This window comes from Nuphar pumila, chromosome 5, assembly GCF_984573655.1.
Source record: "Nuphar pumila chromosome 5, dmNupPumi1.hap1.1, whole genome shotgun sequence".
NCBI classification, from domain to species: domain Eukaryota; kingdom Viridiplantae; phylum Streptophyta; class Magnoliopsida; order Nymphaeales; family Nymphaeaceae; genus Nuphar; species Nuphar pumila.
Genome location: NC_143253.1, coordinates 127,738,133 through 127,762,567, shown reverse-complemented (window position 1 = coordinate 127,762,567; position 24,435 = coordinate 127,738,133). Strand labels below are relative to the sequence as shown.

Genomic DNA, 24,435 nt, shown 5'->3' with positions numbered 1-24,435 from the left:
GATATGTCTAATGCCCCTTGCCTCTTAGGAATCAAAGAGATGACTGTCATATGGTATGGTTTAGGCAGCCTTGCATTACGATAGAATTCATCGAATAAGTGGAGCAGGTCAGTTTTAACAATTGACCAAAAGACTTTGAAGAAGTCGACATAAAAACCATCAAGGCCTGGGGCCTTTCATCCTGAGAGGCCGTTAATAGCATTAGAAATCTCAACTTCGATGAATCGAGCCTGCAGATGAACAGATTGGTTTGCCACCAACTGCTTATAACTCATACCGCCGATGACCCTCCCAACGCCTAAGTCGGTCGAATACAACCTGAAGAAATAAGAAGTAATAGCTGACATGCAATTTTGCTGACCAAATTGACATCTATCGATCTCGATAAAAAAGAATCGATTCTTACTGTATTTATTTGATGCGTTCATGTGAAAAAATCGTCTATTATCATCACCATTAGCCAACCATGCAACTCTGGCCCTCAATTTTCATCTAAGCTCATCTCGTACTCTCTATTCTACAACAACAAGATCAGATAGGACGACCATATACTCATGCATTTGAAGTAATTGACCGTTTTGCACACCATCAAGATCGACCTGCCAGAGAGATCACTAGCCATATTAAATCTGCATAGGGTTTTGGGTTTCTTAGTGTGGTGGTGGTGGTGGTGGTGGGAAAAAAGTCAAGCAGGACCCCACATGGGAAAATTTCACGACCCCCACCTTTCGATCGAATAGAAAAGGCCTTCTTTTGATCTGGGCGAGCTTGATGATGAAGTTTCCCCACTCCCCAATTCGGGATTTTGAGTCACTGCTTCCTGTTTGGTCGCCTATTCCACCGTTCTTCTTGAGGTGAGAAAGGTCTTGTTTACAAAAAAAAAAAAAATCCTCTGTAGCAAACTTTTCCTCCCTTTCCTTTTCTTTCGATTGGTTTCTTCGTTTTATGGTGATATCCCTTCTTTTTCATGCGGGGGAGGGTTAGGGATATTTGGCTCCTTTTCCCTCTTTTGAGAGATGGGTTTCTGTAAATATTCAGATGACATTTGGTGGGGCTGGTTTTGAGTTCAGGATGCCTTTGGGTTGGTTGGTATCGGGATTGAATCAATTTTGGAATCGTGGCATTACTGGTTGCCTGGTGGGTATTAGATTTTTGGTTTCTTCTCTCTTCTTGGTTTGGTTTTGTTTGGTTTGTTTCTCTTGATTCTACTGTATGTTCATGGGTGGTATCTTTTATCAAAGAAGATGGAAGCTGTATGTTTATTTTGTGTGATTTTGTTTGATATAATGATTGAATTGCTCATGTATTAATCGAAATAGTGTATAAAGATTGTTATAAGGATCTCTTTTTGTACTGTAAGATGAAAATATATGAATTGAGAGATTGTTTACTTGGGACAAGTCTTTGTGTTAGTTGAGTTTTTATTTTAAATATTCTAACTCTGTTATTGTGTTTGTTCGTTCTTTTTTATTTTCAATTTGGTGATTACTTTTAATGAGGTAGTAGTTTGCGGATTGTGTGCTATGGTGAATCTACGGAAGGTTTTATAGTGATTCTGTTCGGGAGAATTTGGAGCTACAATATCATGCAGGACATGAATGTCATTAAATTGTTTCTCGAGTGAATGTTATATTGCTTAGGTGATTTTAAAGGTTACAGATAGCGTTTGTTGTTGTGCTAGTTTCTGTTATGACCAACTTGGTTAGCTGCAGTCTTGTCTAGTTTTGTGGAAATTCAAATTCTATTAACATAATAAGACGATTTTACTTATGTGGGAATGGGTTGTATTCTTCTCACTGTTCTTGCTTTCTCCTATTCTTTTCCCCCTCCTACATCTCTCAGGGCCTTGTCAGTAGGAGGACTGTGCTAATAACTGCAAACAGGTTGATGGAAAATGAAATGCCTTCCTGTACATGACCATGTGTATTTGTCTATCGTGGTTTTTTTACTATGAAATGTGCTTTGAATTGAGTTGTATTCACATAAAATCCCAATTTTTTCCATGACATTGTTGCATTTTGGGCTGTTGATTTCTAATTGTTATTAAACAACCTCTTAGATATTGAATATCATTTCTTTGATAGGCACTGGTTAGGTTGTTAGAAAATCAATGGGGTTCACTAGATAATATTGTACTATCATTAGCACCAGCTGTGGATTTTATGTGTGTGTGTGTGCATGTATGCGCAAGTGTGTATATATCAGCAAACATATAAGGATGCATTTATTACACATGTTTACAGAACTCCAACACCTTGTCAAATAAAGGAATTGACATCTATTAGGTTTGATGTTGTGTTTAGACATAATTAACTTCAATTCTCAGTGGTTGGGATTCAAGTCCAGTCCACCCAAATCTGAATCCTTTTGGTTGGCTTCGGTAGCACAAGCAATATCCTATTAATGGTTGGCTCCGGATGTGGTATTGAGTAGTACACCCATATCCAAATCCGAGTCCAAACTGGATCTGATTCTGAATACATTTAAATATGATATCCAAGTAGCTATTTAAGCTAATCAAAACACGATTCTCTTTTAAGATTTTAGCCTTTCCATTTAATCTGAATCTGACTCTGAATCTGATCATATGGAGTCTGATTAGGCTGGATTCAGTAATGCCTACACTCGAACTGAATCTGATCCATTCAAATCCATACTTATATCTCAAAGGAGTAACAGTTTCATGTCAATAAAATGATATACTATTGGGTGCCCATTCATTTTTGTCATGCAAAAGTAGGAAACCTGTTAAGTGCCTGCTATCCTGTTATGCAACTGCTTCATGTGCTATCCAAGACTAGAAAGTGTTGTGTACATAAAATAGAAAAGTGTCGTAACAAAAGATACTGTGTTTCACCTATTGCTACCAAAATCTGCATGAATAGTTTCTTGGATGAATTTTAGGTGGCTTTTTTTGCTAGTGGTATTGACGTTTGCTTAGATATAGCTTATTGGTGAAATGATACAAAATTGAGGGTGACTACTGTCTTTTTGGAAGCTTGATGATGAAAGAAGTTTCATATTAACCATCCAAGAAAATGTTAAAGGAAGCCATTTGTGTTGGATTTTGTTACATGTATGTATTTATATATCCACTTATTTTCTTACCATGCTTCCAGTGTGAGAGATAGGCCAAAACACAATATAGGTTTTGACTTCAAATTCTACTTGTGATTTAATTTATTCAGTCAAATAGGTAGTAGGTTTTTTTTTTTTTTTGAAAGGCAAGCTGGGGTTAGGCAGACCCCTACCAGTTATACAACTATATCATTGGGTTTTGAACCTGCAATGTCCCAACACAAGGTGACGTGCACTAGCTGCTCCTACCAGACGAGTAGACCCCCCGTTGGTAAATAGGTAGTAGCTTTTGCCTGTAATAAAGATAGAAGAAATATGTGCATATATGTGTTGAGACTCCATCAAGTCTTGCAGTTGACCTGCATTCTAGTAATCAATTGAGATATTACATGAGATCATGACCATTCATGTGTCAAGCCAACTCGTTTTGCTCTTTAGGATCATTTTATGGTTACTCCTGGGTCACATCTGAGTTGTCCAATTTCACGTGCGAAGCCAAGTTGCAATTTGGATGCTTCATTCTGAATCTGCCAAAACCTAGAGCCTCTAAACTTTTTAGGCCCCATTTGGAGACATTGATAATGAACAATGGAGGAGTTTAAAACTTTAAAGTGGAATCAGTTTTCTAATGAAGGATTTTATTGGATAGTGGATACCAATGGCCTGTGTACTGCCCCGGTCCCTAGATAGCCAAGAGCACTAGTCACTGATAAGGTCTTAGTTGTGCATCTTGTCTGCCTAAAGTTTTTTTCTGACATTAAGGTGAATAATTGGTTTTGGTGCTTTTCTTTTGTTCTTTTTTTTTCCAGTCTATCTGTGTAAGTTTCTTTCATTGGATTTGATTGCAGGAATATAGGAGTTGCATGTGCGAGAAACTATTTCTTATGAAATGTACACTACATTAATGCAGGAATAACTGTGGAGGGGCATGATTGTGGAATATCCCATACTATGGGGTGGCTAAGCAAGATATTTAAAGGTTCAAATCATAAAATATCAGAGGGTCAATACCAAGGAATTCTTGGTGATGACAAAGTTTGGGATCCACCATCAAGCTCTGTGGTATTCATGTTTTTCATCTCTACCATTTTGATTTTGAATAAATATCCATTAGCCTCAATCGTCTCTAAATATGTCAATGTTCGGCTAGCAGCCTTGTTAAGCTTAAGTTTTGACTTATTTTTTCTCTCGTGGGAATGTAAATGTAGGATATCCAGTCACAGTATGAGAATGAAGAGCTAGATCATGCCATTGCACTCTCCCTTATAGAAGAGGAGAAACAGAAAGCAAATGGAATTGGTGAGTGTATACATTGTGTATGAGTTATGCCAGTCCGACATGCATTTTGATGCCTTTTCTAGGAAGGAAAATCTTTGATTTTATTGTCGTGCATTCGATTTCTTGTAGTAAGTAGGAAATATTTCAGGCCAATTTTTGTTGTTTTTTAAGGTAAGAGAAGATACCTCAAGTCTTTAGTTGCCCTTATTTTGTAGTTGCAACTCAATGTTATATTGATGAATTTTTCACTTTAATTTTGGTCTTCATGAAGCTCTCGATAGTCATAAGGCTAAGTAGTTTCTCTATGATCATCCCAATATCTCCATCATATTCTTTTCTACATGGCTGACTAATGATACTTGTATAAATGACTGGTGAAATGCCCCCTTAATTTTGGTCTTTATGAAATGTTCCCTTAAGCTTCGTCTTTATGAAATGTCCAAAGTCATGAGGTTGTTCAGTTTCTTTGTAGCTGTTCCATGTCTTTATCGTGTTCTTTTTTGGACAACCAGCTAAAGGTTGCTTGATTGAACTCTGGAGTATTTTGACCTCTTAAGCGTTGATATATATATAGTCAAAAGGTCTAGACTGTGTACAGGTGTCACCCTGAAGCCAAATAAAATACCTAATGAGATGCAGTCTGGGCAGGTGACCCATCCACCCGGAGATCATCTATGGATGTCAACGGATATCTAATTGATTCCCAGTCCAATTAGTTGGATTTGGTAAAGCAGATGGAATCCAATTAACAATCAGATTCAGATTTTATGTGCAGCTTTTCTTCTGAATCCGAATTTGAACCGAATAATCTGACCCAATTGTTGATAAAATATATCTGATTAACTAACTTGATTGAGGTTCAGTATTGTCTTTTCCCATTCAACTCCAAATCCGAATCTGAGTCCAATTAGGCTAGATTTGATTAGGTCAGATTCTGTAATGCCTAGATTTGAACTGGCACTGACCTGTTTGCGTCCTCAGATCCTTTCGCTAAGTATTGTGTTTTTTTAGGCAAAATATCGTCTCTGTGTGCATCTGAAAACAACCAATTATAGCTTGTTCAAGCACTGAGGCCAAGTAACATGCTATGGCAGCAGCTACCCTCAGAAATATCTTGCAATGTATCTTCTATTTTTGAAGATCTCTTGGCTCCAACATATTGTTGTCTCCTTCTCTGGTTTCTGTAGCTTTTCTTTAGTGAAATTTGTTTATAATATGTTCTTCTGTTTCATTGATATGTTCTATATACATGTATATGATTCATTAGATTCTTAATCCTGTTATTCGGAGGTTTCTGGGTATCTTTTCTGTGGTCATTTTCATGCATGCAGAATGAATTTACCTTTTTTGAATTATAATATTTTAATTTTTGTAGAAAATGGATCCCACTTGGAGGAAGATGAGGAACTTGCAATGGCCCTCCAAGCAAGCCTGGACATGGAATCCCCTCCACACACAAATACAAATGATCATATTTATCAGCCTCAACCATATCCTTTTTTTCCAGGATTCAGGTATGTTATACATCTTCTTTCTTGAGTCCAGTCATTTAATGTGACTTCTTCAGCCAATTTCTTTGTCTTATAGTTTTGCTAGTAATACATCAGTATTAGATCTTATTTTGGAGTGTACAGGATGTTTTACATTTGCATTCCCTCCGTCTGCACAGTTTTTACGTATATTAGCAGTATATTACACCTTTCAGTTGCAAAACCATGGATTATGGATACATTTAATAGCTGGATGTTCTGTTTTGGGGTTCTGTACTAGCAAGTACTTGTAACATCCAGGTGGATAGAAATTGAAAATCTTTATTTCTATTAACTGCTTCCATTGCTAAATGTTTCTCATTTTTTCTTAAGGCTGCATTAGTTAGAGAATCTCAGTTATAGAATGGCAAGAAAAAGAATATGGGTCTGTAAAAATATTTGTAAAATGTCAGGGAAATAATTGATATATATTTTATATATTTGCTACAATCGATTGTACCTACAATCTAGTTGGAATCTCACGATGCAAGTTTTTTTTACTCAATATAACCTCATAGATGTGTTCAGCATGGTCAATGTAGTGGGAATCAACCATTGATCATGTTTTTCCTATGAAAGAACATGTTTTTGAGTTGGAAATAATCGATGCATTCATAGCCATCGATTTTTGGGTCACCGGTAAAACCTGTATACAGGTCAGATTCCAGTGATCGAAAAGCTGGTTCCGACTATATACATGTAGATCACATCTATGGTGTTAGATGTGTCAAAATAAATAAATAAATAAATAAGTGGGGTTTGCTAAGTCGATTGTGTTTACAATCGACTGGAGCAAACTTCAACAATATATATATATATACCGTTTTTTCATGAGCGTAAAAAGTTTTCCATTTCCCAAGACGTTTCCCTTCTTGGCAACCTTTGCACAGACATTGAACTTTGCCCCCTACCTATGTTAGATGGCAGGAAACTGATGCAGATGCTTGACATGCCGTTAGATCCAGTTACATGGTGAATACCTTTTCCATGAGTTCAATCATGTCTTTATGATCATAGATATTGAATATGGTAATTCTTGTGTTCTTTTCTTATCACTTTTCATTGGCATGAGTTTTTGCTCTTTTTAATATCTTGGGTGTTGCTTTGGTACCTTATACTTGTGCTTTAGGAATTAGGATTAGGAGTCTTACATACCCGTCCATATTTCAGTATTCTTATTTTCTTTCTCTGAACTCAGTCAAAATAGTACTTTTTTGGCAATGTAATGGAAGTACCTTACATGTATGTGTTTGAGTGTTCTCATCCGGCTTTATCATGAATCTGCCATATTACAACCCCTTGTTGCATCTGTATCGTGTTTCCATGTCCATGTTATTTTAGTGTAGCCCTTAAAATGTTGATGAAATTGTTTTCATATTTGTATCTAGTGTTCAAGAGCTGTTCATATATCAGTCATTTGGTTTAACCTCATACTACTTGTCTTTTTCTGGTTTTACAAGCATGTTATGTATCAAAAACATTTTCTTTAAATAGTAATATATCCTTCATATTTATAATTATCTTGTCCCTTTACTACAAAACATTTATTTATATTCATTTCTGTTTACAATCCCATATTCCTTGACAATGTTATAAAGTTTTACATTTTAGGCATCCCTATGCAGAATATGTGCTGGTTGCAACAATGAGATAGGCCGGGGGCGCTTTCTAAGTTGCATGGATGCTGTTTGGCATCCAGAATGTTTTCGTTGTCATTCTTGCAATCAACCTATATCTGAATTTGAGGTACAAAAAAATGGACCTAGTATGATTTCTTCTCCTAGATATGTTTATGGCTATTCTATTTTTATGCAGCAGGAGAATAAGCTGTGCTTGTTTTCTGTTTGTCTTTCCCTTCGTATTTTTTACTTTTGTGCCTGATGTATCAATAATTTACAAGTTTCAGTAATTGGCTTTTTGTTTTGATAGTTTTCTATGTCTGGGAACTATCCCTATCACAAGTCATGCTATCGAGAGCTTTATCATCCCAAGTGTGATGTCTGCAATCAGTTTGTAAGTACTTGAACTAGATGGATTGTTTTCTTTGAAAAATGTTTGGGTAATGGAACTGCTCTAGTAACTTGTTTTGACATTGGAAGTGCTTTGGCTGTTTCTCTTCCTGGACTGATGCCAACATGAAATCTAGGATGTTTATTCTCCTTATTTTTTATTTGATGCTCATAAGGTGATTTAGGCCTCTGGATGCATATGCACATCATTTTTTCTTTCAATACTCGTGTCAGTATGTCACATGGCATGTAATGGTCACTGAGAATATCGTTCATAGGCTCATAGCTTTTGCAGACATGCAAATGTACAATCTTGTCAGACTTGCTTGGCGCTAATCACATTATTGTGACCTCATAATGCTACCAATGATTTTAGATACTTAGCAGGTTCCAACTTCAAAATATCCCTTTTGGATGCTACATGTACGTGAGATGCGTATGCTTGCATGCCAACCATATTTTTAATGAAATGCTGTCATTTGTATGATTGTATCTGTGCTCAAGGCTCCTGAGCTTGTTGTAACTTCATTCCTTATCATTTATAATTTTCCTTTCGTGCATGTGCATGTGCATGCGCACACACATATATGATGTTACCCACAACCTTTATTAGATGTCAACAAGTTGGCTACATTTTTCTTGCCCCTAACAAGTTTTGAATTCCACAGTGATGCCCTAAATTAATTCTCACTAGCAAGGTATACGTAGTGGCTGTCAGTGGTGCGGAACATATGGAGCTGCCAACCTATTCCAAAATTTGTAAAGGGGAAAATGATATATTTAACTTGTTAATATCTACAGAAGACTATGGGGCTGTTTGTTTTGAATATTCTGCAACCTTGTTTGTATCTTTAAGGTATCCTCTCATTCCTTTTATTCACATTTTGTTTTAGATTCCAACAAACAGAGCTGGCTTGATTGAGTTCAGAGCACATCCTTTCTGGGGACAGAAATATTGTCCGTCACATGAGCTGGACAATACTCCAAGATGCTGTAGTTGTGAACGTATGGAGGTACCATCTATTATTTTTTTTTCTCCTTCAGAAGAGAAACTGTGGGCATTGATTATGACTGGTTGTTTTGATACAAATGCTACAATGTACAATTGTGATCTGTTATATACTAGCTTACATGTTGCCTTTCATCGCGTTAGCATTGATTGATCTGCATTGTTTTAATGAAACCATTAGAGTTCTTGTCATGGATTATGCTCATGTGAGAGACTGAAGATTTATCCTGTTTTAAATTCCAGCCACGTGATACACAATACATATCCCTGGGTGATGGCCGGAAGCTCTGTTTGGAATGTTTAGATTCTGCAATAATGGACAACGATGAGTGTCAACCTCTTTACCTTGAAATACAGGATTTTTATGAAGGCTTAAATATGAAAGTGGAGCAGCAAATTCCATTGTTATTAGTTGAGAGACAGGCGTTGAATGAGGCCTTGGAAGGAGAGAAACAGGTAATGCAGTTACCTTATGGTTGAAATTCTGACAGTGTGATTTGATGAATTTTGAGTGACTTTATTAAACCAAGAGCTCTTTCATCACGAACTGGTGTAAACAGGGACATCATCACTTGCCTGAAACCAGGGGGCTTTGTCTCTCTGAGGAGCAGACAGTCAGCACTGTGAGTAAACCTCTACAATGCTGTTGACTTATGGTTAATTAAACTCGTAGACTCATAGTTGTATTAGAATTTGCTTAGAATGTTACTTCAAGCATTCATCTTTGAAGAACTTTTATCAGATTTTGAGGAGGCCTAGAATTGCAGCAGGAAACTCTATTATTGATATGATCACAGAGCCATATAGACTAGTCCGACGGTGTGAAGTGACGGCTATTCTCATCTTATATGGGCTTCCAAGGTAGCATTTTCCTAACTTTTGTCTTTGTTTGCTTAGTTATCATATCTGAGTTCAAATTCATGGAAATCATGTTAGATATCCATTTCTGCTGGTTGAATGGCCATCCATCTTTATTCTTCCTTTCCATTAGTCATCCATCTCCATCTTTCACTTAACCTTCATATGGCATTTTGAGGGTTGGGGTTCGAGGAACTAGTGTTCTTAATCAACCATAGCTTTTGATGCTGATCAGGACCAATCTGCTGTGTATTTTCATGAACCCAGGAATGTCAGTCCCAACTGCAGGCCTTAGAAATGTCGACTACCTGGGCCCTGGATGAAAGCTACTTTTTGTATTGTTAGTGACCAAATGTGATAAGACTGCAAATGCATACTGTAGACACCTGTTTTTTCTTTTGTATTCCATATTTAGAAAATAACAATACACCAAATTTCTGTTCATTTTTTCTTTTGCATATGTTGCTGCTATATTGTCGTTCCATGTTGAGCAAACCTTGAAGTTTTGAGTTCAAATGTGGCTGCTTTCTTTGTTATATTTATCCTTTGTATCCTCTGAGCTGGCAAGGGTGGTCTGACATGATCTCCTTGCTCACAGATTGTTAACAGGTTCAATCTTGGCACATGAGATGATGCATGCATGGTTACGACTTGATGGTACTGATTTATCTGATTCAAACTTTTATAACTTGCTCTTAGTTGGAAGCCCTTCTTCCATAGACATCCAAATCTACTTATCAAGAATCCCCTTTAACAGTGTCTGACAGATCATTTCAAGTTCTCTGATATCACGTCTGAAATCTAAAACCTGGCAGGATACCGAACCCTCAGCCAAGACGTGGAAGAAGGTATCTGTCAAGTGCTAGCGCACATGTGGTTAGAGTCAGAGATCATGTCAGGTTCTGGAAGTAGTGTCGCATCAACTTCATCATCAGCATCGTCGTCCTCATCATCCACATCATCAAAGAAGGGTACTAGGTCCCTGTGCGAGAGGAAACTTGGGGAATTCTTTATCCATCAGATTGAATCAGATTCTTCACCAGCATACGGAGATGGTTTCAGAGCTGGTAATCAGGCTGTTCTTCAGTATGGGCTTAGGCGGACGTTGGATCACATTAGGCTGACTGGCATGTTTCCATGCTAAAAGTATTCATAGTGCAGAGTTTGCTTTTGTACCACTGCTCCACTGCTTTGCCCTCATTTTGAGTCGGGGGTGGAAGCTTTAGCAATGGTTATTGAATTACAATTATCATTATTATTGTTACCCTTTAAGAAAATAAAGGCAAAGTCAAGGTTGTTCCTAATAGAAAATTGGATCCGTGTTTCTCAGCATATATTGTAAATGGCATTTATGATCTGATTAGAAAGTTGGAGAATGCTTATTCAAGGAAAAATACTTTAAAAGCTTGTCATTATCGTTACTTTAATAGTAACACCTAAAAAAGTGATGCTTTTAGCTTTTGGGTTCATCCTACTAGAACTGATAAGAAGGAACCTGTAGAAGGCAGAGGATGATGAGTTACTGATTTGTAAAAAGAAACACGAGTATTAGGAAAAAACCAAAAAAAGGAAGGGTGATTCAAGAAACGGTGGATCCAAAGTTATTGGTAATTACAGGTCTGAACCTTTAGAGAGATGTTGAGCATAGTGAGTTGTTTCTCTTGATCAGATAGTGTAACTGTAAAAAAAGCAATTAAATTCCATCTGTTTGCACATCTAATTGGACGTCTAATTATATGAATTGATCAATTATGCAAGTACATTACAGATCTGAATTCTTCCGTTCAACTTCTTAATAGTTGCTGTCTTTTTTTTTTTTTGAAAGGCAGGCTGGGGTTAGACAGAGCCCTACCAGTAATACAACGATACCATTGGGATTTGAACTTGAAATGTCTATGCACTAGCTGCTCCTACCAGACAAGTGGAGCCCCAGTTGGTGCTTTGTCTCCCTTGATGAGCCCTTGATAAAGAGCGTTGGAACCTTGATTGGGCTCCTGATTTGGTTTAGGGTGTGGACATTAAAGGTGGGGCATGTGCACCAGAAGGAGGAATCAAACCTCCATCTGTGTGTCACCACATGCTCTTTCTTTTGAGCTATTTCAGTCCCTTCTCCATGTAATGAATCCCTTATCCTCTCTGCTGAGAGCCTTTTTTCTCAATTTTCTCTTGTAGGTAACAGTGGGGATTCACCACTTTTTATGGAGAAGCATGCTCCACTCTCCAATAATCACCCCTACTAACTGCACACTAAGGATCTACTATGTTGGTGATCATTGGATTTCATAATGCTACCCAATGGCAATATCTGAATCCAATATTCGGATCCAATATCTGGATCCAACAAAGAGAGCACTTTATCGTACATTTTCACTAAACTTCTTAGTATTAGTATATTCCTCACCAGGAGAAACTTATACTCAATCATAAAGAGATTTGGATCTAAAGATGCGAAGTTTTTGCCAAATACGTTGTCATTGCAGCCATAGCCAAATGTGGATGTGGAATTATCAGTGTTTTTGCACTCTGGTGATCTTTTGTTCACATGGTTATGGTGACGCAACCATGGAGAGGGAGAGGGTTGTCCAGTGAGTGGGGAAGATACCCATTTGGGTGTTTTGAGAAAATTTTCACGAATTTTACAGATCTTGGTAGTATTTGTAAGCAGAGAGGGAGTGTTGTAGTTCAGTATGGTCTGGTAGTTGGCCCCTTTGAAACAGGAGTTTGGTTGATCAAGAAAAGAACATGAAATTTCCAATCACATGGCAAATGTCAAGGAAAAACATATTTCACACAATCGATCGCTGTGTGGACTCTCATTCCAATCTGGATTTGGTTTGAGCATAATCTGGCAGATCCATCCTAGATTTGGTAAGTGCTGTACATGTCTAAAAATATGGGTTGGATCTAGGTTGGAACTTAGTCCATAGTCTAGAATCATCTATCCGCTTGCGTCATGACCCCTTGAATAGGCAAGAACCTCAACCTATTCACCATTTATGGCCATGCATGCTAGCTAACCAATCAGTGGCTTCTGTACCTCATTTTAAATACCACTTACTTTGGGCCATTGATTTTGGTTAACTGGTTCTATCAAAACTTTTCTTACGTAGTGTATGAAAGATATCCCATTCTTCTTTGTGAAATTTCAATTTCAGTTTCATAAATGTCCAAATATAACGCTAGTTTCAATGCATTTGCCATCTGATAATATGGGGCTCCACTGAAACCGTTTAGCAAATCTAAAACTGAAAGTAGATAGTATACATTTTGAGACTATTCATATAAATGCCATGAACTTTTACAACTCATCACAACAGTCTTTCCAGGCTTACCATACATGTCTGCAGATTACATTAAAGGCTATACTAACATTATTCATTATTATACTTCAATCGCAATTGGATATTCGTCAGAAGCTCGAAATTGCAATACAGCAGTCCCAAGTCGAAACTATTAATGTCCTTGTTAAGATCTCAACGTTCTCATCCATGGCCGGTTGCTTCGATGGATTTTTCCTTAAGCAGGCATCAATCATTTTATCATCACCATAGCCAATTCAATGGGATAATTTCCTTGGAGGTTAGGCTCCATGAAATCATTCATCTCATGATTTTCATCCGTAAGGATTGTTTCTAATGCTTTTAAACGTACTCTGTTGCTTCCTTGCCTGTAATGAGCTCCAATGTCACCACCCCATATGTGTAGACATCAAGCTCAAGTGATATTGATCCTTTTTCGAAGTACCCTGGTCCAATGTAGCAGTTTGCCTCAGCAGAATGTTCTGTCAATGTAGAATCATCTTCTCGATCACCCTTTACCGATCTTGAGGGACTAAAGTTCACAATCTTTCCCCTAAAGCCACCATCAAGAAGAACATTACCTGCCTGGATATCCCTGTGCACTTAAGCAGTTTCTTTATAATTGTGAAGATAATGAAGCCCACTAGCCACATTCAAAGCAATCTGCACTCTCTGAATCCAACTCAATAAGAAGGCATTACTTCCACGAATCCAATCACGAAGTGATCTGTTCTCTGCATACTCATAAACTGTTCAAAGCAAATTCCAAAGAGCCTAATCAAATTGATATGATCAATCGTCTTCAGTATATCTGCTTCCTCAGATGCATCTCCTTCCATTTTCTTAATTGCAGATAAAGCTCCATCAAAAAGCCTGCGACAAACAGAGCCCTTGATCCTGCACTCTTCACTTAAGTTCTTTGTTGCTGTCTGTAATTCTTCAAATGTGTACACTTTCAATGCATGACAACATCAAATAAACCTACATTAAGTGCACCATCCATCTCCAAACCTGCCTTCTCCACTTCCTGGTAGCACTTTGAAAACAAAGGATCGAGAAGAAGCTGAGAAGAAAGGGAAACACATTTTACGTGGTTCGGTGTCTATAAACACCTACATCCACGGTGCAAAGTCACTACTCAACTCGATGGGTTGAGCAGGTTCTATTGAAGTCTTTATATAATGTTTTACAAGGAGGCATAATGAGATTATCATAATGACTGACTCTGGCAACAAACTCAATTATCATAATGAGATTACTTCCTCTGAGGATAATATCATCAACATAGAGTAGGAGAAGCATTATTCCATGATGACTTTGATAGATAAACAACGATAAGTCAGCAACACTGGAATAAAATCCCATAGAGAATAAGAATGTATCAAACATGTCATACCAGGCTCGTGGAGCTTGTTTTAAGCCATACAAGGCTCTGTTTAACTTGCACACAAAGTCAGGATTGTCTTTATCATGGTACCCAGGGGGTTGGTCAATATAGACATCTTGAGTCAAGAACCCATGCAAAAATGCATTCTTGACATCTAACTGTCTGATATCCCAGTTATAGACAAGAGCAATTGTCAAAACTATTCTAATAAATAGAGTCTTTATGACAGTGGAAAAGGTCTCAGCAAAATCGACTCTTGGTATTTGACTGAATCCCTTAACCACAAGACGTGCCTTAAGCCGTTCTACACTTCTGTCACTTTTAATTTTTGAAACACCCATCGGCTTCCAATCACATTCATACTAGGTTTGCGAGGAACTAAGACCCACATGTCATTTTCTTTCAAGGCAAGCAACTCTTCTTCCATAGCTTGACGCCAACCTGGATTCTTCAAGGCTTCATTAACCGTTTTTGGTTCAAGGAGAACAATTAGAGCCAAAAAATATTTGGGATTAGGTTTAATTATCCCTTCTTTTGATCGAGTAACCATAAGATGACTATTTTGGACATCCGTGTTGATAGGATCAGGACTCATAACTTGAATGAAATCTTCTTCTGGTTGAGAATCAGGCTCAGAAGACATCACGGTTTCGAAAGTCTCATAATTTTCTAGAGTTTGAGAGTCATTATGATATTCAACAAGAGGGCTAAACGTATTGTCTAGGGAAGTATTGTTTGGACGGTTATCATTGTCGCACACTTCTTTGAAACTAGCATCCTGATGACAGTAGTTAGAATTAATAAAACTGACTAACTCTTTATTGTTTGCTATGGATGCAAACAGTTTACCAGGAGATATATAAGGAAAAACATGCTCATCAAACACAACATGTCAGGATATAAATACACGACTAGTAGGTGGGTAGAGGCACCTGTATCCTTTATGAAACTCATTGTATATCCCACAAATACACATGGTAGAGATCGTGGTTCAAACTTATTCTTGTTATATTCTCTGATGTAGGGAAAGCATCTGCAGCCAAAAGATCTTAGACAAGAAAAGTCTGGTTGTTTTCTGGTTAACAACTCAAATGGTGACTTCTTGTAGAGATTTGGAGATGGAAGCCTATTAATCAGCCATACTACCATAGAGAAAGCTTCAACACAAAATCGTGTTGAAATATTACTATAAAAGATCATAGTTAATCCCAGTTCAGTAATAAAGCGGTGTTTACGCTCTTCCATATTGTTTTGTTCAGGAGTCTTAGGACAAGCTTTCACATGCTTAATGCCTTTTTCTTTCAAAAACTTTTCTAGCACATGGATGTGGAACTCACCCCCTTCATCAGTTTGAAAATTTTTATTTTTTTTTTTCAAATTGAGTCAGCACCAAATTGTGAAATTCAATAAACTTTTCCGTGAGTTCTGATTTAACTTTTAATGGATAAACCCATGTGAATCTAGAATATTCATCAATGAAAATAGCATAAAATTTAAACTGTTGGAAAGATGATATGGGTGTTGGTTCCCACATGTCACAATGAACCTTGTCAAACAACTGAGAGCAATGTTTATCAACTTGAAGAAATGATAACCTGCATATTTTACCCATTTGACAGCTTGGGCAGACAAAGAAAAACTTATTTTGTGCAGTTACCTCGATAGACTTGTTTTTTATTAAAAAATCTACTAGCTGCATATTAGGATGACTGAGTCTTGCATGCCAGACGTCCTTGCTAACAGACTGAAACTGTGTAGAGAAGAAAATTTGCTTGTTTTCTGGCATCATATAGGTTGTCGACCCTATTTCTCATCACTAGCATTCTGTTGTTGGTTTTGTCCTTCACCAAGAAACCATTAGATAAAAACTCAAATAAACAAGGCATATCAGAGGTTAACTGACTAATAGAGATCAGTTTCTTCTTAATTTCAGGAACAACAAGAACATTCTCAAGAACCAAATTTTTGCTTTCAACTTTTAAGTTAGTTGTTCCCATGTGAGTAATAGCAAGTTTAGATCCATCACCAATCATAATTTTTTCTGGCCCATGATACTTACAAAGATTGTTAAGTTTACCTGCATCTGAAGTGGCACGAGCAGTTGCTCCTGTGTCTGGAAACCAAGCATCATCTTGATTGTCAAACAGCATTAACGCTGCAAGAGCTTGAGGAACGTCTTCAACCTGAAAGGCCTGATTGAACCGATGCCAACAATTTATAGCATTGTGATTCGGCTTTGAATAAATTTGACAAATCACACCATTTTCCTTATTTTTTGCTTGAGCCTGATTTCCTGTCTGACCATTGAAGGGTTTCTTTTGGACAAAATTATTTCCATGGTTTATAGTTTGACCTGCCTGGGTAAACTCACTCCCTTTTGAAGAAAATTGTTGCCTTTTGTTGAAGAATCAATTTTTTGGTTTTCAGTCTTTTGATTAAAAAAGGTTGAGTGGTTGTTCACTCCTTTATTTTTTTTTCTACGAGGAGAAGGGTGGTAAATGGATCATCCAACGATTTGGATCTGATAGATCTATTTATCTCTTTCTTTGATGTAAGAGAATAGTAGATTTCATTGCAGAACCGTATGCAATGCACAAAAACGGCATGTACGATTTTCTATCTTTTTTATTGTTATTTATTTTATTCCTTTCATTCCATTTTGCGAGATGGAGGAACCGTTCATTATGACATATTATAATCAGGGTTATGATCCACCAACATGCTAGTTCTTTTTATAAGACACAAGCAAAAGAATTTATCCTAGAAGCAGAACTGTTGAAACTCCGAGAAATACTCACAAGAGTTTATGTACAAAGAATGGGCAAACCTTTAAATCACATATGGTTTAATGGCTTTGCAACAACCCGACAACCTGTTCGTAAGATGGGATTGGCAGTTTGAGCATGGTAGTAACAAATGATTCATAACCAGCTCCAAGACCATTCAATAACCAAAATACCTTGGTGTCGTCATCAATAGGCTTGCCTATGATAGCTAGCTCATCACATTTATTTTTAAAGCTTTTGATATAATCAATCATTGGTACTTCATTCTTTCAATGAAGTTGTAATTTTTGAACGAGTAGAAATTCTCGTTCTTTAGAAACATGAGCGAAGGAGGTTATTAAGGTGTTCTATACCTCTCAAAAAGTTTGAAGGCCGACAATGATTCCAAGAATTTATTCTGCAAGAGTACTAGTAATCCATCATCGCAATAGACAGTCTGATTTCCTCCAAGCCAGGTATTCAGGATTGATGGCAGCACCCGTAAAAGTCTGCGTGGATTGAGGTGGCATGGGGTATTCTCCGTCAAGAAAGTCTGCCATGTCTTGGTTTTCAACAAGGCCAAGGAACTAGGTTTGCCATAACAGAAAATTGTTATGGTTGAGTTTGATTGTCACAAAGTTAGTGACATTTAGATTAAAGGGATATGGGTATTTTATTGAAGAGGTTGACTCAACGAAAGTGGCAGCCATAATAAACAAGAAGAAGCAATAAGGGAAAAAAAAAACCCTCACCAGGTAATGTGCTTTGATACCATGAAAACAAAGGATTGAGAAGAACCGAGAAGAAAGGGAAACACAATTTGCGTGGTTCGGTGTCTATAAACACCTACATCTACGATGCAAAGTCACTACTCAACTCGATGGGTTGAGCAGGTTCTATTTAAGCCTTTATATAATGTTTTACAAGGAGGAATTGTATTAGAACTCTCTCTATTTTTTACATTGTCGTGGACCCTTCTTGATGTATCCATATTAACATGAACCTTATCACCTTGCATTTGACTAAGACTCTTCATTAAGTTCTGATTATCCAAACTCTTTATACAACTCAAACTCTTTTGGCATGTATCATCCGAACTCTTTGTTGCATTATCATTATCACACTTCTCCTTTGGCTTCTTGATCGTGCATCCATGAGACTCCATCTTACAATGGAAAGCACATAACATGATCAAGAGAAAAGCACAACATGGAATGACAATGGCCACATAAACAATCTTCTTGGATATCTTCTTTCCATGCAATGAAGTAGGAGATGAACCCATTGGTGGTGTGGGAGAGGTGATTTTTTGAGAGATAACAGGTTCATTCTGCAAAGGAATAAGAATGATGGTAAATGGGAAGAGTGTAGGATTATCAAACGTAAGATCATTAGCATCAAGTGCACTCAATACATTGACATCAAACCTCTGGCTTAACACTCAATATTATCAATCCAGTACACACTATAACTCATAATATACTTCATACCATTGCGTACTTGCTTGGTTGTAGGACATGCACATCTCAATTGAACTCTAAGCATTAAACCTACCACGAACTTGTTCAAAGTATAATTGTTTTGATACATTAGTGCTTGGAAAGTTACCAGGCCTTGATAAGTGTTGTTTAAGACATTAAAATAGGTGTCCCCAACTTGAGTGAAATAAGTTGAGGTAGCTTGGAAATATGTACCTAAACAAGTATAGTTGAGTGGGGCAATAACATTCTTGCCATCAACAAAAATTGAAGATAGAGAAACACCATTGATTTGGGCAAATTTTGAGGGGTCAGAAGACATAAGGCCAACAATTGTGGATATTGAATTGTAGGGAGATTCGGATCTGAAGAGGAGAAAAGATCGACAATTTTGGTCTCTATCATTGCAGGCATAACCAAGGGCAACAAAAGATCTACCAATGGAGCTGCAGTCTGTGGGGACCTTTCCTTATATGGTTGTTGAGATTGAGACAATGAGTGAAAAGGCTACAGCAGAAAGAAGAAAATATCTTTTATATTGCATTGCTTTGGAGATAGCCAAGTAGGCTATTTATAGGTTGAACAACGTACGATGGTTTACATACATGAAAATTGATAACTTTGAAATTATCATTTTTTACACTACAACAAAGCAGTAGATTAGCGACCACCACATTCCGTCGCTAATCCATCGCTAACATGGTTAGCGACGGATTAGCGACAACGAGGCGACAGTATGCTTACGTCGCGAATATTTCGACGCTAACTGGCGACGGACTAACGAGCGCTGTATTCCGTCGCCAATCCGCTGGTACTAAACGGCGACCACGGCTTGGCGACGGATTTACTTCCGTCGCTATGCCGTCGCTAGATTAATATGAATAGCGACGGATGGTTCCGTCGCAAACACAAAAAAAATTATTTGAAAATTAAATACCGAGAACTGTACAATTTCTATTTCCTGTAAATAAAAAACAAACCACACAAAAAAAATTCATATAACAAGAATCTACAACAATTAATCGTTCCACCTTAAAATTAAGAAGTTTAATTATTTACAATTCAACAATTACAATTAGGAAAAATAAAAAAAATAGAACTTCTTCAACACAGTCCTCTAATCATCGCCAAGATTTTGTGCGTCTTCTTGTTCATTGTCTTTATCTGTCCCTTCAGCTCCACTACCCTGATTATCGCTAGCAGCCTACACAAGAAAAGAACAGTCAGTATTGATAAACAAAATATAATGAAATAAATTACACACTATATGTGATTCTATCATGTGTTCATGTGTGATCTAAGGCAATAAAAAAACTCTATATGTGATTCTATCATGCTCATATGTGCTCTAAGGCAGACAAAAAGTTTTATATATATATATATATATATATATATATATATATATATATATATATATATATATATATATATATATATATATATATATATATATATATATATATATATATGTGATTCTATCATGCTCATATGTGTGCTAAGGCAGTCAAAAAATTGAATATGTGATTATAGCATGTTCATATGTGTTCTAAAGCATCTAAAAAAACTCTATATGTGATTCTACCATGCTCAGATGTGCTTTAAGGCAGGCAAAAAACTATATATGTGATTCGATCATGCTCGTATGTGTGCTAAGGCAGTAAAAAAATGAATATGTGAATATAGCATGCTCATATGTGCTTTAAGGCAGGCAAAGCCAAAAATTTTATGTGTGATTCTATCATAAATGATATATAACATGTTCATATGTGTTCTAAGGCAGTAAAAAAACTCTATATGTTATTATAGCATGTTTATATGTGTGTTAAGGCAGTCAAAAAACTGAATATGTGATTATAATATGCTCATATGTGTTCTTAGGCAGTTAAAAAACTGAATATGTGATTATAGCATGCTCATATGTGTTCTAATGCAGTAAAAAAAACTTTATATGTGATTCTATCATGCTCATATATGCTTTAAGGCAGACAAAAAGTTTTATATATATATATATATATATATATATATATATATATATGTGATTCTATCATGCTCATATGTGTGCTAAGGCAGTCAAAAAATTGAATATGTGATTATAGCATGTTCATATGTGTTCTAAGGCATCTAGAAAAACTCTATATGTGATTCTACCATGCTCAGATGTGCTTTAAGGCAGGCAAAAAACTATATATGTGATTCGATCATGCTCGTATGTGTGCTAAGGCAGTCAAAAAATTGAATATGTGAATATAGCATGCTCATATGTGCTCTAAGGCAGGCAAAGCAAAAAAATTTATATGTGATTCTATCATAAATGATATATAGCATGTTCATATGTGTTCTAAGGCAGTAAAAAAACTCTATATGTTATTATAGCATGCTCATATGTGTGCTAAGGCAGTCAAAAAACTGAATATGTGATTATAATATGCTCATATGTGTTCTTAGGCAGTCAAAAAACTGAATATGTGATTATAGCATGCTCATATGTGTTCTAATGCAGTCAAAAAAACTTTATATGTGATTCCATCATGCTCATATGTGCTCTAATGAAGTCAAAAAAACTTTATATGTGATTCTATCATGCTCATATGTGCTATAAGGCAGACAAAAAAACTTTATATGTGATTATAGCATGCTCATATGTGCTCTAATGCAATAAAAAAACTCTATATGTTATTATAGCATGCTCATATGTGCTCTAAGGCAGTCAAAAAACTGAATATGTGATTATACCTGAGAGGGACCTGGAATCGAAGATCCTCTATCCTGAATAGCGGCCTTGATCTCATTTCGGAGAAAGGGGGCGACGGTGTATTGAAAGTAGTTATTTAGTGATTCATTAATGATCTGGCGTACATCATCACCGGAAAGAATAGTCGGCTGCTTGAAGCTTATGTCGGCGCAAGAAGTCGGTGAGCCGTAACTGGAAGAACCAATAACTGGTGAAGTGTTCATATTACTCCCAAACCCGAACACGCGACCTTTTTTGGGTTCACCTGCTGCAGTCACCCATGCTGTAGGATCAAATGATGGATGCTGAGTAGCGTCATCGCCATATCGCTCTACCATCTGTTGCTCATATGCCTCCTACAAAATAATGTTTAAAGTATTCATTAATAATTAATGATAACATTATGATAACTTGCATATATATTGCAATGATTATTAATAGAATTAATACATACCGTTGTCGTTCTCGCCTTCTCTGATACGAAGACTCCCGTGGTCTTCCGTTTATGTGTTTCTACAAACACATCCTTATATGGTACACTGCCTCCTTTTTCTGCTTCCTGCGAAGTTAAATGACAAAAGATTTAGTACACAAGTTTGCAACAATACTTATAAAATTAACATTATATATTGATGAGTTACCATTTTCTTTAGGTGACTCCCAAATGTCTTAGATCCACCTGTGTGTAGATGGGCTTCGGGCATCTTCGATCGATTTTGTGCAGCCTTCGCAAAGCGATTTCTAAATGCATCTCCCGCCCACTTATCGCACATTTCATCCTAGTAATCTCTCCTGATAGTAATAGGACCATGGCCCTTCCACAGTAATGGATCATCTACTACGCCAGATGCTTTTTTTGCTGCAGTCTTCATAGTGTGCAGCATGTCTGCAAATCGATTGGCAGCCACCTTCTGTCACACCTTCCTTGCATCATTTTCTTCCACCGTAGTTGCGAAGCGATTCGAAGCCTACAAATATTTTCAGAAAGTTAGTAGACATTGCTTAAATAAATTAAATATGAAACACATTAACTATGATGAACAACTGTATACCATGAATGAGGACCACAATCTGTCTAACACCTTCTTTGGGTACTCTTTCCATTGAGCAACTGGTCCTGGTAGATGTTGAAGAAGTGAATTCCTAATCTCCCGTACTACTTCTTGTGGCTCAAACCTCGTGTTGCACATGAATTGTTACACAGTAAATATCAATATAAAATATTTAAAAGATATGCAATAATTGAAAATAAAATACTTACGGTCGATTATCGATATACACTATTCGAATGAGTCTTCTTGTGCCAGCCTGAGAAGACCCTGTTTCCTGTGTTGGCTGTTGACTTGTGTGATCAACTGGTGTAGGTGGGTCGTGTACAGGCGCAACATCATCTGTAAAAAAATATATTAGAAATTCTCAGAATGTGCATTTGAACTAATCAAGCATCTAATTAGTTATATGATATACCTATCACAGGAGCCCGTGAAGATGAAGGCTGAGCCTGGCTACTACTGGATGAGCGACCACTATAACCTCCACGAACCATATTCTAACAAATAACATATGTCATACAATACATTCAAATAATTCACATCAAGTATTACAATGCATTCAAGTCATTCACATCAAGCATTGCAATGCATTCAAATAATTCAAATCATTGACATCAAGTATTGCACTAATTCAAATCATTCGTTAATTGCATAAATTATAATACATTCAGATAATTGAAATCATTCACATCAAGTATTACAATGCATTCGAATCATTCGTATCAAGTATTAATATACATTCAAATAAAATTTTTAATCATTCACACCAAGTATTGCAATACAACTCACATCAAGTATTACAATGCATTTAAATAGAGGTTTGTAGTATAAGATTTTGCTCACTAGCTTGAGAATTCTTCCTCGTCACTAGTTTGACTTTCTTCTTCTTCTTCATTGTTTGCCCATCCACTTGGTACATCATTTGGATCACATTCCTCTATGAATGTTTCATCGGCCAATGGAGATATGACATGCATATCATGCGCAACATCGTGACCATAAGCGAAGTCATAGACATCATCTGATTGATAGTAATCACTGTCTTCAGCTAACTCATCTTCCTGTAACTGATCATACTCGGGGTATAGTTTGGATTTCACCTTGCAAACTGCCCACCATTCATTTCTATCTGACTTTTTTATACTTGGATATGAAGTATAATAAACTTGTTGATTTTGCGAGGCTAATATGAATGGTTCATATGTTCCAAACCTGGATTTATGATTCACCTCCACAATGCCTGAAGCTTTGTCGAGTCTTGTTGCAATTGGATCAAACCAATGACACTTGAATATCGTAACCCTGTTATTCATGCCTAAGTAAGTCAACTTCATTATTTCCTCTATAACACCGTAGTAATCATGTTCATTTTCACCGTAGCTGATACCCTTGACACACACGCCACTATTTATCGTTGATTTGTTTATACCGTAGTCTTTTGTATGGAATCGATAACCATTTACGATATACCCGTTGTAGCATTGCACAACTTTGGTCGAACCATTTTCTAAATCACATATTCCTTGATCTTTAACATCACCATGGCGAATCTACGCACAGACATAAACAATTATTGTGATCACGATCAATTAAGTAACTTAGTGTTGTTTATAAGTACAAAATTTATGTTAGCTTCTTTACTAACTGTTTCAACCACTCCACAAACTTAGTTTCACGTTCTTTTTGTACTTCTGCATCAGTGAGATGTGAAACTTCGCTTTGCAACTCCAGATCAAATCGTCTGCAAACCACAAATACTTATATTACCGAGCCATGTATCCACATATAGAACATAAAAGGATTTATAATTGAGTTGCATATACATATACTTACTCGATGTATGGGTCGATCGCTGAGCAATTAAAAAGAATATAGATGTGTGCTGCATCTTGCTCTCGATCTGTCAATAGCCTTGATCGGCAACTACCAAATGCATGCCAAAGTGGTTGAAATATCGACAGC

The 24,435-nt window shown here is 36.8% G+C and overlaps 1 protein-coding gene across 5 annotated transcripts; it reads left to right on the top strand.

Annotated features, from left to right (window-relative positions):
- Window positions 1-716: 716 nt before the first annotated feature.
- LOC149838636 (protein DA1-related 1-like) lies at window positions 717-11,165 on the top strand. Of its 5 annotated transcripts, none has more exons than XM_090006718.1 (13): window positions 717-854; window positions 1,039-1,137; window positions 3,989-4,140; window positions 4,287-4,377; window positions 5,732-5,870; window positions 7,511-7,631; window positions 7,815-7,898; window positions 8,788-8,907; window positions 9,147-9,359; window positions 9,464-9,526; window positions 9,646-9,764; window positions 10,360-10,418; window positions 10,577-11,165. In XM_090006718.1, the coding sequence occupies exons 3-13, from the start codon at window positions 4,030-4,032 to the stop codon at window positions 10,903-10,905; spliced, it is 1,449 nt and encodes a 482-aa protein (XP_089862844.1). In that variant the 5' UTR covers window positions 717-854; window positions 1,039-1,137; window positions 3,989-4,029; the 3' UTR covers window positions 10,906-11,165. The 5 variants fall into 5 exon arrangements, with proteins under 5 accessions (XP_089862844.1, XP_089862843.1, XP_089862845.1 ...); XM_090006717.1 differs by having other exon boundaries at window positions 985-1,137; XM_090006719.1 differs by lacking the exon at window positions 1,039-1,137.
- The last annotated feature ends 13,270 nt before the right edge of the window (window positions 11,166-24,435 follow it).